Here is a 16058-nt window from a genome sequence, read left to right as displayed (position 1 = left end):
TTGTGGGTTATTATACCACACCTGACCACCTACATCATACTGTTGAATGTTAGTATCAAGGTCACATATTTTTTTCATGACCTCACTAGAAACTTTAAGGTTGTTCCTAGCATATTTATGTGTTTCTACTCTTCTACTTTCCAAGGCATTTACATAATCAGAACCATATTTTATTCTCATTTCAGCATTTTCTAATTCAGTCTGTCCAAAGACAAGATCAATTGGGAGCTTTATTTCAGATCCATAGACCATAGATGCAGGTGTGACACCAATAGCTTCATGTACAGAACTACAATTGGCCATGAAACATAAAGGTACATACTTGTCCCAGTCATTTCTGTGCTCAGACTGGCATCAGTCGTTAGAGTCATTACCTGTAAAGCACTTAGCCATAAAATCCTTTCTGATACCACTTTCTCATAAAATTTACAATATCTCTAGCGTCTGTCTGTTGAGATAAGCCACCGTAAAAGGGAGCTACAGAAAATTTGATATATTAAAATGGGAAGTGTTTTATCTCAACAGACTGTGTAAGTCTAACACAAACACTGTTAGCATGTCGAGAATACTTCTGTTTACACGCATAATAAAACCTGAACTCTGCAGTCGAAATGGGGTATTTTTAGTCTTTTGGATACCTAGAAGTTTACATCACTCTTGAAACAACTTTGACTCAAATTGCGCTCCTTGATCGGGATGAATAGAAAGGGGTATGCCAAAAGGTAATAGGTAAGGGTAGATTTCTCGGAAGCACAGAGCACCAAAAACACAGCACAGAGCCACGCATTTACATAGTAGGCCCACAACAAAAAGAAGCTGTAATGGAAAAATATTTCAGAAGGGTTGCTTCAAACATCCAACAAGTACATATTAATATAAGCTTAATATTGATAAAGGGGAAGAAATTGGTAAGGGGCAAAATGGGGTCGGGGGTGGGGGAGGAATCTGAAGGGGAAAGTTGAAGAAGGACAAATATACAAGGGAATGCCATGCTCTTTAAAAGCAGTCACACTACAACGTGAACCACTATAGCACAGACACTCATGTACCAAAGATAAACACACAACGACGATCAACTGAATAACAGAAAAACGAACAAGCAACACATAAGAAAACCTTGAAAATACATTTTCAGTTAAGACGTTAGCGACTGTAACTGTTTCTGAATTCAGTAATGGCACGGCTTCTGTCCATTTCATACAATAATCTGATACTACCATTCAATACTGATTATTGTTCACAGTTTTGCCAAGTGGGCCTACAAAATCTATAGCTATTCTTTCCCATTTAGCACCATAGGTGAACTGTTTCATAGGGGCATTAAATTTAGTTTTTGGTATTTTTCGAGATGCACATACACAACATTTTCTACACCACTTCTCCACTGCATCACGCACACTGTAAAAGAAAAAATTTTGTTTTATTCTTTTCAGGGTTTTCTTCACACCTAGATGTGAACTGGTTGGAGAGTCGTGAGATTCCGACAATATAAACTCGGTCACCCTAAGCACCCCTTATTTCTACAATGAAATAATCAATATGAATAAACAGCCTAAGGTCAACCATCGTGGTCAAGTTGGGACTACTATATTAATCACCACTTGGGTTATTTGATATAAAGTTATTAATTATGAAGAAAAATCTGTTCTGCAGCCTTGATTGATAAAGATTGATAAAGATACATGTTTACAGTTGAACTTGCCTTACCAGCAACCTGTATTAAGAAGTTGCTTGACTGAAGGAGCCAGTCAGCTTACTTTCTAAACTTGACTTCTGTTCTAATATCAATTAAGCTGCCACCTGTCTTAAGCAGCCAGATTGTGTTGTACCCTTTGTTGACTGCTTAACACAGGTTTGACTGTACTATTATCATATTTCAGGTGTGCAGTGTTCCCGATTGTTCCACTCCAGTGTACCATGCAGAGAAATGTGTCAGATATTATGTTGCTTCTGTCCTGTCTGTGTCTTCAGTAAGACCAACACCATTTTCTCCGCTGGTATCCCAGGCACCAAAGGGTATTCTGGCCCAACACAAAATAGCTATTCCAGCCCAATTCCTGGATATTTCAGCCCAACACCTGGTTCAACAGCAAGACGATCCTGAAGCCCATTGTCGGACCAAAAATTGAAGCCTTCTCTGCAAACATAGGTAAATATTACTTCTTACTTAAAAAATAATAAATCTGTTCCTATATTTTGTTTAAGAAATAATATATCTCATCGGTGATTTGTCACTGAATAAATCACTGTCTGGAGTTCAGATGTGAAGGAATTATATCACGAGGGCCCAGCCCGAGTGATATAATGCTACGCATCTGAATGACAAACATGGATTTATTCAAGAGCAAGTCACTAAATGAGATATATTATTTCAATTCTAACACGTCATCAAGGACTTTAAAGTACACCCTTATCGGCATGCATTAAATATTTGCCCGCTTTCAATCGGGTTCTTTTCCATCGCGCCGCTTGACGCTATGACGTAATAGTTGTGACGTCAGAACAGTGAATTGTTGTTTAATGATTCACTGTTTCCAGCCTTCTTTGTTTAATATGAAAATGAATCAGATCGTGTTAGAATAATTAATAAAATATGGGCAGGAGTTTGGATGCATCATAATTAAATCACAAGTGCATAGCACAAGTGATTTAATTATTGCATCCAAACGACTGTCCATATTGTATTAACTGATAAAATTATTGGAATATGCTTATTATTTCGATTCTAACAACACAGATTATTCACATTTGACAGTACTACATTTTCAGCGTAATACGTCATTTGGATCACATGCTGTTACAATTTACGCCCATGGTTAAAAAGTGTTGCATAGCAAACCAAACTTTTAGAAACTTGTTTTTTTAACATAATTTTGAGAAGAATTTATAAACTAATAATCAAACAGCTCACAAACTATTTATCAACAGAATCATCAACTTTTGTTACTTGACCCAGTGTTGGGAGCTTAACTTTTGTATGATGTCACATCATTATGACATTATGCTTTGTCATTCTTTTATGACATCACTGCTGAATCATAACTGAGCTAATTAGTTTGTAGAGATCAAAACGTGTTTTATGACCCTGCACATAAGTCAGTACAACATTGTATCATAATAAAGTTTTTGAAATGTTGGTTACAATCGTTTGGTGTGGGATGTATGTAATGGAACAGAAGTAGAATCTCTTATGTTACAATCATAGGGGTAAAATGTAATACTATCAGCCAACCATATTTTATCAAAGATTCATATATAGGCTGTTTGTTATATCTTTATATAGCAATTAATTTGTGTGGTGTTAGAATGGTACATAAAGTAGCTGGGGACCACCTTGTATAATTAAAAAAATCAAGAAGTAGAAAGGACTGTCAGAATATAAGATTCTCTATATCTATAAATTCTCTTGTACCATGTGATATTTTGAGCGAAAAAAAAACCAATAAAACTATAAACTCATTCAGCTATTTTTTTTTGTGGGGGTGGGGGGGTATCCAATTAAAAACTTATGAAAACACATAGGATCATGAAACAGTGAAGAAAGATTATTTGTTCTATTCAGGTTACTGTGAGTATAAGGGCTCCCAGTACAAACAGGATGCTACTTGGGAAAATGGCTGTCCTTGCGTCTGTACATGCATTGATGAAAACAGTGTACAGTACCAGTGCCAGGAAAAGTAAATACTTAATTTAACAGCCTTTTATGCTTCTTCAAAATTTGAATGTAGGGGGACATAATGTGCTGAGTATTAATGGTGTATATACACAGTCAATACTAAAGCAGTAAGTTTAATTTGTACTAAAGCTGTTTGAGTAACTAACAGTTTCTCAACATTAAAAGTTTTGGAAAGAAAACAAGATAGGCAGCCCTGTCAAACTTTGGACAAAAGTTATGATAGTTCTGTCTAGTACTGTCTAGTTTTTAAACAGTTGACTAGTTACTGGCATGTACTAGTTAAAAGTTGGGCAATGAAAAAAGAAGTTAAAAATTGTAATGATCCTAAAATATAAACCAATTACTTGACAGGTGCCCATGATATGTGGATCCACTGCCATACTGTAAGATGGTTCAGAATCCTGCCACCAAGTGCTGCATGAAACCCTCATGCAATGCTTGTTCACAAACACTTACACCACAGACATACACACCAGGTAAATATTCTGGTTAAGTCCAGACATTTCTCTAAAGTGATAGGTTTTGATGCAAACATTCGTGTTTTCATGACATGATAATGTTTGTAAGAAAAGGATCCAAAAACTAATGCTTTACATTTGGTAGTAAATTTTTAGCTAGACTATTTGAAGAATAACTAGAGCTGTCTTTCTCACCATGGTGTCGGCATCGGCGTCACACCTTGGTGAAGTGTTTTTGAACCAGTCCACATTTTGACAAAACCTTTTGAGATAAGGTTTTGAAACTTTCAACACTTGTGTACCATTACCTTGTCCAGTTTTAGGTAAGAGAGCATAACTTAATCAAGGATTTTGGCTGAATTATGGCCCCTTTGAGCTTACAAATCTTGGTTAAGTTTTTCGTACTAGTTAATATTTTGTGTAAACTGTCTGACATATGGCTTTGAAACTTTTATCATTCTTGTCTGGGACCAATACTATTCATATTGTATGTCAATGACCTTCCACTTCACACAGGCAAATCACCAGTTGACATTTTTGTAGATGATACAACAATATATCTGCCTTGGGTAGATCAATAATGGAAGTACACAGTACACTACAGGCTGACATAAACACTATTAAAAAATGGTGCACTGATAACTCAGTGCTTCCTAATGCATCAAAAACAAAAGCTATGTACATCACTGCCTCCTATAACAACAATAAAATAACAAATTACACAACCTGTAATACTGGTACTGTTCAAATGCAGGGTGAAGTACTTTCATACTTATTCCCGTAGAAACTTTTAGGAGTACATGTTGACAAACATCTAAACTCGAAGTATCAGGTTGAACAAACTATGAAAAAATGCAATACATATTCATATCTTCTCTTACGAATAAAATCTTTCCTGAACTTACACTCCTGATTTTTCAATGTCTATATTTTGCCACATTTTGATTTTTGCTGTACTTCCATCAATTCTTCGAATAGTCGATCAAATTGATTTTAAGGTTCAACTTTGACATTGGCTTACTTCTTTTACAAGGCCACATTTTGGGTGTATAATTAGTCACTCCTGTGACAGCCCTAGTTTTTTCTGTGAACAAATAAATATAATTAGAATGATTGAAAGTAGTATAAAGAATGCACTTTGATATTTTGGTACCAAATATTTGCAGATGTATGTGTATACAAAGAAGTACATACCAGGAAGGACAATTGTGGTATGATGGCTGTAACAATGTTTGTGTGGCAAATGTAACAAAAACATATACACATATAAACAAAGGAAAGTTGAATGTGCTCATTAGTCTGTTTTGTCAGAGTTTCATTTCTTTATAAAATTAAACCAAATACTGTATAATTAATTTCTCATATCTGACATGGCTTTCAGCTGCCACAAGACAGACCTTAAATGATCTTATATATTTATGACACTGCAGATTTGCAATGCATGCTACTATCCAACAAAGCTGTGTACTGGGTCCTGACCCAAAAGATCCCTCCGAGGGCCTCATGCTGCTGGGTACCAAGTTGTTTGATCCCTCTGAAACAAACCATTGGTATAGTGGTTGCTCCTGAACCTACTGGGACCATAGCAGGTAAATTGTATGATTGTGTATTCTATATGTGCAGGTGAAGCTAAAAAACAAGATTTTTTAGGGTTGTCTGTGGAAAAAATATTATTGTTACACAGACGTAAAGTAATATAGCAGATGAAAAAGGATTATTAAGTGTTCATTTAATTTGTTGGAATAAAGTAGCAGTCTAACTATGTTAACAGTATTCTTATAGAGAATCAGTATGTCCGTTTTGCAGTAGAAAAGTACAGGGACTATTTATTCCTGCCTTTATGCTTGTATTTGTTTCTTACTACAATTTTCATTTATACAAGAGAAGTCAGGCCAGCAGTTCTTACTTAAAGAAATGGTTATAGTGTTTTTATATATTTGGTTAATAATTTTTATAACTTTTCACCAGGGAAGAAAAGGGGAGCATTTAATACTTTTCTCTATACTTTCGTAGTATTACCTGAATATTGTACATGGAAAACCCATGCAGACATTTTGAAACATTTCAGGAATGAGACCAAGATCATCTGTTGGAACGGCACTGCATCAAACAAAGCAGCTGTGTTAAACATAAATATTACTGACTTTCATGGTTCTGTCTTTAATTTTTGAAAAGTAGATGTACCATCTGATGGTGCATCTGCCTGTCCTTTTGTATGTCCATATGTCTGTCTGTCAGTCTATCATATTTCTTGTTCACAGTATAACCCAATAACAATATGAGGTATTGACTTTAAACTTGTTTATCATTCAGATCAAAGTTTTGTTTTATAAAAAAAAGTCTGGGAATACTGTAGAAGACTAGATTTTGATATTCATATGTAATTGTAATGTGATATAGTAATGTGAATCTGCTGAAAATAATACTATAAATCAAGTACTACCCTTAGCATCAATGACTCCAGTACCAAGGCTGACTCAAGCAATTCCTGTGGACCTTAGCTCATCCCTGTCCCCTACTGGCAGTCCGTGTATGGAAGTTATTATAACGTTTTATGAGCTTTGGTTCGTCAGTTGGTTGGTCTGTCTGTCCGTTGATTTTAATGGTTTCCAGACAAGAACTACTGAAAGGTTTGACAGATTTACACAGGCGTAACACCATAAAATATAGGTCATGTTCGATATTGAGGTCTGTAGGTCAAAGGTCAAGGTTACAATGAGCAGGAACTGTTAAATGATTTCTGGATGATAACTTGAAAATGCTTAGGTCTAGAATCATTAATTTTGGTACACTTGTATAACATTATACAATTATTGACTCTTGAGTCATTGGATATGATGTGATATTCACTGGAAGATGGCAATATGGCCTCGGTCAATATTGCCATCTTCCAGTGAATATCACATCATATCCAATGGCTCAAGAGTCAATAACTGTTTTATTATATGTGTTCAGGTATATGAATAAGTAACAAGTATTTGCTGCAACATATTTAATGTTTGAAAGTAGCAATAACTGTGCGAAAATGTAATAATGATTAATTAAATGAAGACACTTAAATTTCCTGGAATCATTCAGTGTGTATACAGTTTTTGGTTGCGGGTTTATCCCGCTACCAAAGTTAAGTGTATTTCTGACAATCATGTAGCATCTTTATTTGATTCCAAATCACATCCAAAGGAATTTTTTCATGTGCTGCACAAAGTAGTCCCATTCATGAACAATGCGGAAGAATTATCAATGATCAAGCAGTTCTTATTCATCCTCTATCCATTCACACTTACCATTTAGATTATATAAGATCTGTCAATGATTAGGTATTCCAGCCCGTGGTTACATCACTGACTTCCAGCTGTTCATGTAAGGTCAGGCAGAGTTTATCTTAGATATGAGGCACATTAGTATTTGTTTCTTATTCTTGTATATTTATAGATTGGCATTTAAAATGAAAATAACTCTAGCAAAACCCGCAACCACCAGACATCTCAAGGCTTTGATTTAAGTTATCGCTGAAATATATTGTAGCTGATTGTAGCAAGTTATGATTGGCTAGAGTAACACCTGTAGCTGGATTTTCAATTGTTTATATTAATGTAACTACAGCTACATGTCAGTTCAACTTCCATTCTATTTTTAGAAAGTAATGTTTAATGGGGAAAACCCACTAACCAGTAAACATGAAATATATTTTGAAAGATGATGAGCGGTTTCGGCCAATGAAATTCAGGTTATTTTTAGAACATATAATAACATAAAATACAGGTCAAGTTTGATTTTGAGGTCAGTAGGTCAAGGGTTAAGGTCACAGTGACCCAGAACAGTTCAATCATTTCTGGAAAATAACTTGTGTACGCTTGGGCCTAGGATCACGAAACTTAATAAGGAGGTTGATCATGACCAGTAGATGACCTGTATTGATTTTGAGGTTTGGCTTTCTTTTGTGACAAGGCTGTATTCGTCACTCCTGTGACAGCTCTACTTTATTTTTCATTACAGAAAGCTATGTGTTGTCATTTTAGGACAGGAGCTTGCTGTAACATCGAACATAATTATGATGTTTTTATGCCCCTGGCATCTACTGATGCGGGAGGCATATAGTGATCGTCCTGTCCGTCCGTCCGTCCGTTCGTCCGTCCGTACGAGGTTAACCAAATGGGACCGTTTCGTCTAGCATCAATATCCCTTACTAGAATGACTTGATACTAATGCAGATGTAACCTGTGACCATTCCTCATCTTCAGACATCACCTGACCTCAGTTTGACCTTGACCTCATTTTGGACTTAGGTTGCTTTATATGGGCCATTTCTTGGTTAACCAAATGGGACTGTTTCGTCTAGCATCAATACCCCTTACTAGAATGACTTGATACTAATACAGATGTAACCTGTGACCATTCCTTATCTTCAGACATCACCTGACCTCAGTTTGATCTTGACCTTGACTTTATTTTGGACTTAGGTTGCTTTATATGGGCCATCTCTTGGTTAACCAAATGGGACCGTTTGGTCTAGCATCAATACCCCTTACTAGAATGAATTGATACTAATGCAAATGTAACCTCTGACCATTCCTTATCTTCAGACATCACCTGACCTCAGTTTGACCTTGAACTTGACCTCGTTTTGGACTTGGGTTGCTTTGTATCGACAAGGATGCCACCGGGGGCATCCAGCGTTTATTGAACGCAGCTTCTTGTTTTTTCTTCAGGTTGTATATACAAAGGAATGCTTGTGTATCAGGGACAGATAATTGATGACGGTTATGATTATTCATCGGAATGCCTTGATAATACAGATGAGATAAAAGGTATGTTTAAGCCAGTGTTTATCATGAGCTTTTTAGCTAATTTGAGCCAAAGGCTCATGGTGAGCTATAAGTATCGATGAACTTCCGTTGCCTGTATGTCATCCGCCTGTCAGTTCACATTAGTATGTTTACACCCTAGCATCCACAGTTCTGGAGCCAACCTAATCAAACTTAAGTCACAATGTTTTTGGTCACAAGACCTCGGATGAGTTCCATTATGGGCTAGATCGGATTTGTATATCCAGAGTTATGTGCCATTGATTGACAAAATTTGCTATATTTCACTTTGTTTACACTCCAGCACCTTCATTTTTTCACCAGTCCTAACCATATTTATAAATATAGAATGTTTATGACTTCAGTATGTCAGAAAAGTCCAATTTTGAGCAGAACCGGAGTAGTAGGATCAAAGATGAGTGCCCTTGAAAATTGCTATATTTTGCCTTGGCTACACTGTAGTCCTTTCATTTCAATTCAGGTCATATTTACACACAATGTCTATAACTATAAGATCTTGGATAACTTTGGTTATGAAATCAATCAGACTAGTAGGACCAGAGTTATGCACCCTTGAGTTACAAAACTTGCTTTATTTCACATTGTTTTCCCTCTTACCATGTCCATTTTAGTTCTAATTAATATTTATATAGTATGTGTATAACTTTAAGATCTTAGTAAACTTTGATGTTTGGCTTGATTGGACACCAGAGTTATGGGCCCTTGAATTTCAAATATTGCTTTATTTTAAATTGTTTAGCATCTCCATTTTTAGCTTGACTTTGACGTATAAGGAGAGCTATCCTATTCGACCCTGTGTTGGCGTCCTTCAGTTTCCCACCCTTGGTTAAAGTTTTTTTAAACTTTCTCTTTTTTCTTCTTATCTCTGTGATAACTGATGGATTTGATTCAAACTTTATCATCACCCACATCATCTGACATGAGGGCCATAACCCTGTAACCAGTATTTCATGATTTATCTCCCCTTTCCACTTAGAATTTCAGGTTAAAGTTTTGATGCACTTTCACTCTATCTCTGTTATTACTGAATGGATCTGATTCAAACTTAAAATACTTGTTCAACATCATCACCCACATCTTATGCCCCTTTACATAGAAACTAAGGTTACTTTTGGTGCATTTTCACTATATCTCAGTTATTACAGTATAATTACTTAATGCATTTGATTCAAACTTGCGGTAGTTGTTCCACATCAAAAACTTTGTCATGAATTAAACCCCCTTTCTGTTTAGAATTTCAGATTAAAGTTTTAATGCACTTTTACTCTATCTTTTTTGTTACTGAATGGATTTGATTCAAACTTAAAATACTTGTTCAACATCATCACCCACATCTTATGCCCCTTTACATAGAAACTAAGGTTACTTTTGATGCATTTTCACTATATCTCAGTTATTACAGTATAATTACTTAATGCATTTGATTCAAACTTGCGGTAGTTGTTCCACATCATCATCCACATCATATGACACAAGGTGCATAAGTCTTACACCAATATTTTATGAATAATGCCCCCTTTTTGTTTAGAATTATACTTATATGGTGTTTTGATACATTTTATCTCTTATTACTTAATATTTCTGACATATACTCAAGCTATCTTCATCCACCATCGGAGTCATTAAACACTTGAGTGACAGCTCCAGTTTCCTCTGATGTGCCCAGTTTCACTATCTGGCATCAAAACAGTCGAGCACGCTGTCTCCTGTGACAGCTCTAGTTTATGTATTTTGACCAATCTCTACCTAGTAAGGATTTTTGTGTGGACTTACATTGTTTTTGTTAAAGATTAACTTCCCTTGTTACTATAAATAACTTATATTGTAACTTTTTTTATAATTGACTGTAGGGAAAAACCAAGACCACTTTTCTTTGGAACAACATAGATGGTACTTCCAAATTTTAGGTGTATTTTAAGGTATCTCTGCCTGGTAAGGAGTTTTTATGTGGATTTAGGAAAACAAAAGAATTACAATAATTACTAAACAACCACAAAATAATATTTCCATTTGCAAATACAGGTGATAGAGTAAAGAAATTTGCTGTGAAGGTTAACTCTATAACAACAGGAGTGCCAGATGTCCACTGCTTCCACCTTCATCTTGTCCTTGGAGTGCTGACCCTGCGCACTCGTGTTGTTTGATATCAGATCGTAACATTGGTAAAACTCCTGCTACAGTCTATCCACTAGGATACAGCTAGTAAACAATAAATCCAATCATTAAACCAACACCAGTAACTAGTGGCTACATCATTGTTGGTGGACTGGTACCATATCAGACTGGTTCTGGCTTCGAAGGATCAGCACGTTCCAAGAAGGTCCATATGTCACTAGCTTCCAACAGGACAATACTGCATTGCAAAGGCACACTCTGATTTATAATTTTCTGCAGATTTTGCTTCTATACATACTTCACTGAAATATTCTGCCTTGAAGGTTTTCAGTTTCAAGATATTTTCCTAGTTTTACAGAAATCTTTGTTTTAGGAAGCCATTCAGCTTTAATGGTTCTTACCATACTAGTGTTAAACCTAGGTCCAAAGTTACAAAAACAAAAGTTGAAGATGGTGCAGGCTTTCTATTGGTCAATTACAATTATAAAATGGTCAAGTCTACAAATAAGGGGCTGCATCATCAGGACAGATGGGTGTAAATATAATTGTGAATGTATAGATGTAATGGTGGACAGTACAAGTGTACAGAAAGGTATGGCAAAGAGATTTGAAATTTCAGTTTGTTTACATGGTGTATGTGTAAACAAAATTCTTTTAATGATAATGTACTGAAAAGCAATTAATCTCGTGGCAGTCAAATTTCAAGGTTTTATCCAAAAATACTATTTTATGGAGATATAAATTTGCGGAGAAGAAGTTTTTAAGATCAAATGAATAAAAATGTTTTTGGTTTGTATATTGCTAAAACTACAAAATCCACTAAAAATGAGTCCTTTATGAATATTAATGGCTCCATAATATCTGTTAACAGTTACTTCAGAAACTTAAAAATGAAACTACTTTTGTATGTAATTCCAGAGTTATTGTTACCGTTTGAAGTCCGTCGTGTGTCGTGTTTGTAAAAAACATCTTCTTCAGAACCACTGGGCAGATTTACACCAATCTTCACAGGAATGATTCTTGTGTGGCCCCATTTCAGAATTGCCCAAAGAATTTAATTCCATGAAGAACTCTGGTTGCCATGGCAACCTTAAGGAAATACCTTAAAATCATCTTGTCAGAAACTCTTAGCTTGATTTCAAAAATATTTTATAGACATGATCTCTAGGTGACCCTTTACCAAAAGTCATTCTGTTTTGGTAAAAAACATGCCTGCTGTGGGGCAGGGCTTATTTTCCCTATATGGCTATATTGTAAAATTCAAAAATCTTTTTCAAAACAACTGGGCAGAATTTCACTAAACTTCACAGAAATGATCCTTGGGTGCCCCTTTATCAAAAGTACCCAAAGAATTGAAATCCATGCAGAACCAAATGGAAAAACTTAAAAATCTTCTTGTCTAAAACCACGGTAGCTAGGGCTTTGATATTAGGTATGTGGCATCATCTAATAGTCCTATACCAAATTATTTCAAATTATCCCCCTAGGGTCAAATATAGCACCGCCCTAGGGGTCATATGGTTAACATAAACTTATATAGGAAAAACTCTAAAAGTAGGTAGGTTTTTGACATTTGGTATGTGGCATCATCTAATAGTCCTATACCAAATTATTTCAAATTACAGTAAACCTCGCTTATAAGGAACAGCTTCGGACCTCTAAAAATTGTTCCTTATAACCGAGGTTCCTTATATCCATATAGCGAACTAGTTCCTTGTAGGCAAGGTATGTATAAAGAACACAATTTGTATAGTGAACTCTATTTGACTGACGTTTGAAAAGGGCTATGTGTTCACACTCTGGGCCAACCTTGAATCTTTATGTGAGAAAGTTGCGAATCTAGTACTGGTCCTTTCCTGGAGAGATGGTAAGGTAGACTGTCTGCATGTGTATGACTCAAATAATGTTGAAACACTGCGTTAAACCTTAACTAAGCCAATATGTACGTCTGTAAGAAGGACCGTAATTTTGTTTATCCCCCCGCCAAAGGCGAAGGGGATATTAGAAATGCTCTCCGTGCGTGCGTCCGTCCGTCCGCAACGATCTTTGTCCGGAGCATAACTCCAAAAGTACTGGAGGGATTTTCTTCAAACTTCATACACTGATAGAACACATTGGGAGGAAGTGCAGTGTGCAAGAACAATAACTCTACCTTGCCTATTTTTTGCGTTATTCCCCTTTTTCTTATTTTCTTAAAAAAATTTGTCCGGAGCATAACTCCAAAAGTATTGGAGGGATTTTCTTCAAACTTCATACACTGATAGAACACATTGGGAGGAAGTGCAGTGTGCAAGAACAATAACTCTACCATGCCTATTTTTGAGTTATTCCCCTTTATCTTATTTTCTTAAAAACATTTGTCCAGATCATAACTCCAAAAGTATTGGAGGGATTTTCTTCAATCTTCATACACTGATAGAACACATTGGGAGGAAGTGCATTGTGCAAGGACAATAACTCTACCCTGCCTATTTTTTGAGTTATTCCCCTTTATCTTATTTTCTTAAAAAAATTTGTCCGGAGCATAACTCCAAAAGTATTGGAGGTATTTTCTTCAAACTTCATACACTGATAGAACACATTGGGAGGAAGTGCAATGTGCAAGAACAGTAACTCTACCTTGCTTATTTTTTGAGTTATTCCCCTTTATCATATTTTCTTAAAAAAATTTGTCCGGAGCATATCTTTTTTATGCATGGAGGGATTTTGATATATCTTGGCACAAATGTTCACCACCACGAGGCGGAGTGTCATGCGTAAGAACCAAGTCCCTAGGTCTAAGGTCAAGGTCACACTTAGAGGTCAAAGGATACAAGAATGAAAACCTTGTCCGGAGCATTTCTTCTTCATGCATAGAGGGATTTTGATATAACTTGACACAAATGTTCACCACCACGAGACAGAGTGTCATGCGCAAGATCCAGGTCCCTAGGTCTAAGGTCAAGGTCACACTTAGAGGCCAAAGGTCAGATACAAGAATGACTTTGTCCGAAGCATTTCTTCTTCATGCATGGAGGGATTTTGATGTAACTTGGCACAATTATACACCATCATGAGACAAAGTGTCATGCGCAGTTCCCTTCTTTAGAATTACTTCCCTTTGTTGTTACTTTAAATATCTTTTATTGTAACTTTTTCATTACTAGTCGTAGGGAAAAATCAAGACCACTTTTCTGTAGTACAACATGCATGTTACATCCAATTTTGAGGTGTATTTTGACCAATCTCTACCTGGTAAAGATTTTTGTGTGGACTTACAATTTTTTTTTTGTTTTTTTTTAAGATTAACTTCCCTTAGTTGTTACTATAAATAACTTATATTGTAACATTTTTATTATTGACCGTAGGGAAAAAACGAGACCACTTTTCTGTGGTACAACATAGATATTACTTTCCAATTTTAGGTGTATTTTAAGATATCTCTACCTGGTAAGAAGTTTTTTTGTGGACTTAGAAAAACAAAAGACTTACAATGATTACTAAACAACCACAAAATTAAAATTCCATTTGCAAATACAGCTGCTAGAGTAAAGAAATTTGCCGTGACGGGCGTATATTGTGACATTCTGGCACTCTTGTTCCCTGTTAGCTTTCCATTCCTTCTTTTTACAGTAGCCATATAGAAAAACATCATAGCTATACTGTTCATGAAAGTTAATAAAATTTAGCAGTAAACCACCTCACCACTGACTTATTCTTTCTTCCACATCTTTAAAACCCCTGATGCGGACCACAACGAAACGGTTCTTCAAAGTTTTCCCCAAAATTAATACTTTCAGACACTAACTTGCCAGGAACTTTAGCCTTCAATTATAATATGCTCGGCGGGGTGATTGGCCATGTCTAACATGGCTCTTGTTTTGTTTGTTTTTGTCGGTTATTTCTATCTTCTTTTTTAAAGAGCACTACCTGTTATGTGAAAAGGCATCCATACTAATATAAAATAAATGTTCAAATCTTTATTTTGCACACACTGGACAACGGCACCATACATTAAAGTGTAAATTATACCTATTGTTTTGCTGTTGTCCATTTTAGCACCTGCTGTATTTTTACAATTAGAAAGTTGGTAAGTGGACTGTTTGCCATTGTTAATCACACGTAATTAGCACATTTATTTAGGATATTTCCATCGTGACGAAACTAGACTAATAATGACCAATATTAAAATTCAAGGTTTGGTGAATGTGACTGGAACCGTGACTGATTTTCGTTTACTATTGTTAACATGATATACCTCATATATGTAGTTCCTAGTACGTGGTAAATGTTAATGTTTTCTTTTTATCGTATCCGTGAATTAACAAACTAAAGATCATAGAAATGAAATAATTGTATTTTTGCATGTATATGAAAGCACGTGAAAGTGCCGACGTTACTCTGACGTCATCAGCGATTCTCTTGTTTATTTCCGGTTTTCAATAATTTTCATTTTTTATGTCTGTTCGCTATAACCGAGGGGTTTTCCATTGAATTTCTTACTTTGGGACTGGAAAAAGTGTTCCTTATAACCGAGTGTTCCTTATAACCGAGTTCCCTATAACCGAGGATTTTTACCTTGAATAAAGAAGGAATTAGATCGGGGAATTGAAAACTGTTCCTTATAACCAAGTGTTCCTTATATCAGAGTTCCTTATAAGTGAGGTTTACTGTATTCCCCTAGGATCAAATATGGCCCCGCCCTGGTAGTCATATGGTTAACATAGATTTATATAGGAAAAACTCTGAAAATCTTCATGTCCAAAACCACAGGGCTTAGGGCTTTGACATTTTTGTATGTAATGCCATTTAGTTGTGTTCTACTAAGATTGTTAAAATTATCCCCCAGTGTTAAATATCACCCCGCCCCGCAGTGCCCAGGGCTTTGATATTTGGTATGTAGCATCATCTATTGGTCCTTTGCCAAGCTTGTTCAATTTATCTGCCTAGGGTCAAATATTGCCTCGCTCAGGCCAGGGACACATGGTTTATATAGACTTGAAT

General features: G+C 35.8%; 1 protein-coding gene across 1 annotated transcript; it reads left to right on the top strand.

Annotated features, from left to right (window-relative positions):
• The first annotated feature begins 1385 nt into the window (after positions 1-1385).
• LOC128548711 (uncharacterized) lies at positions 1386-9627 on the top strand. The gene is made up of 5 exons (XM_053524082.1): positions 1386-2149; positions 4028-4152; positions 5565-5723; positions 8844-8942; positions 9611-9627. Exons 2-5 carry the CDS (start codon positions 4065-4067, stop codon positions 9625-9627), a joined length of 363 nt encoding a protein of 120 aa, XP_053380057.1. The 5' UTR covers positions 1386-2149; positions 4028-4064.
• The last annotated feature ends 6431 nt before the right edge of the window (positions 9628-16058 follow it).

Source organism: Mercenaria mercenaria, chromosome 15, assembly GCF_021730395.1.
Source record: "Mercenaria mercenaria strain notata chromosome 15, MADL_Memer_1, whole genome shotgun sequence".
Taxonomy (NCBI): Eukaryota; Metazoa; Mollusca; class Bivalvia; order Venerida; family Veneridae; genus Mercenaria; species Mercenaria mercenaria.
The sequence above is the reverse complement of the archived record's forward strand: the minus strand, read 5'-3'. Positions and strand labels throughout refer to the sequence as shown.

Excerpts from the sequence above, each read along its gene's own strand:
- LOC128548711 (XM_053524082.1), top strand. The coding sequence starts at position 4,065 with ATGGTTCAGAATCCTGCCACCAAGTGCTGCATGAAACCCTCATGCAAT. Across the intron at positions 4,153-5,564 it reads ACCACAGACATACACACCAG|ATTTGCAATGCATGCTACTA; the intron begins GTAAATATTCTG and ends ATGACACTGCAG. Across the intron at positions 5,724-8,843 it reads ACCTACTGGGACCATAGCAG|GTTGTATATACAAAGGAATG; the intron begins GTAAATTGTATG and ends TTTTTTCTTCAG.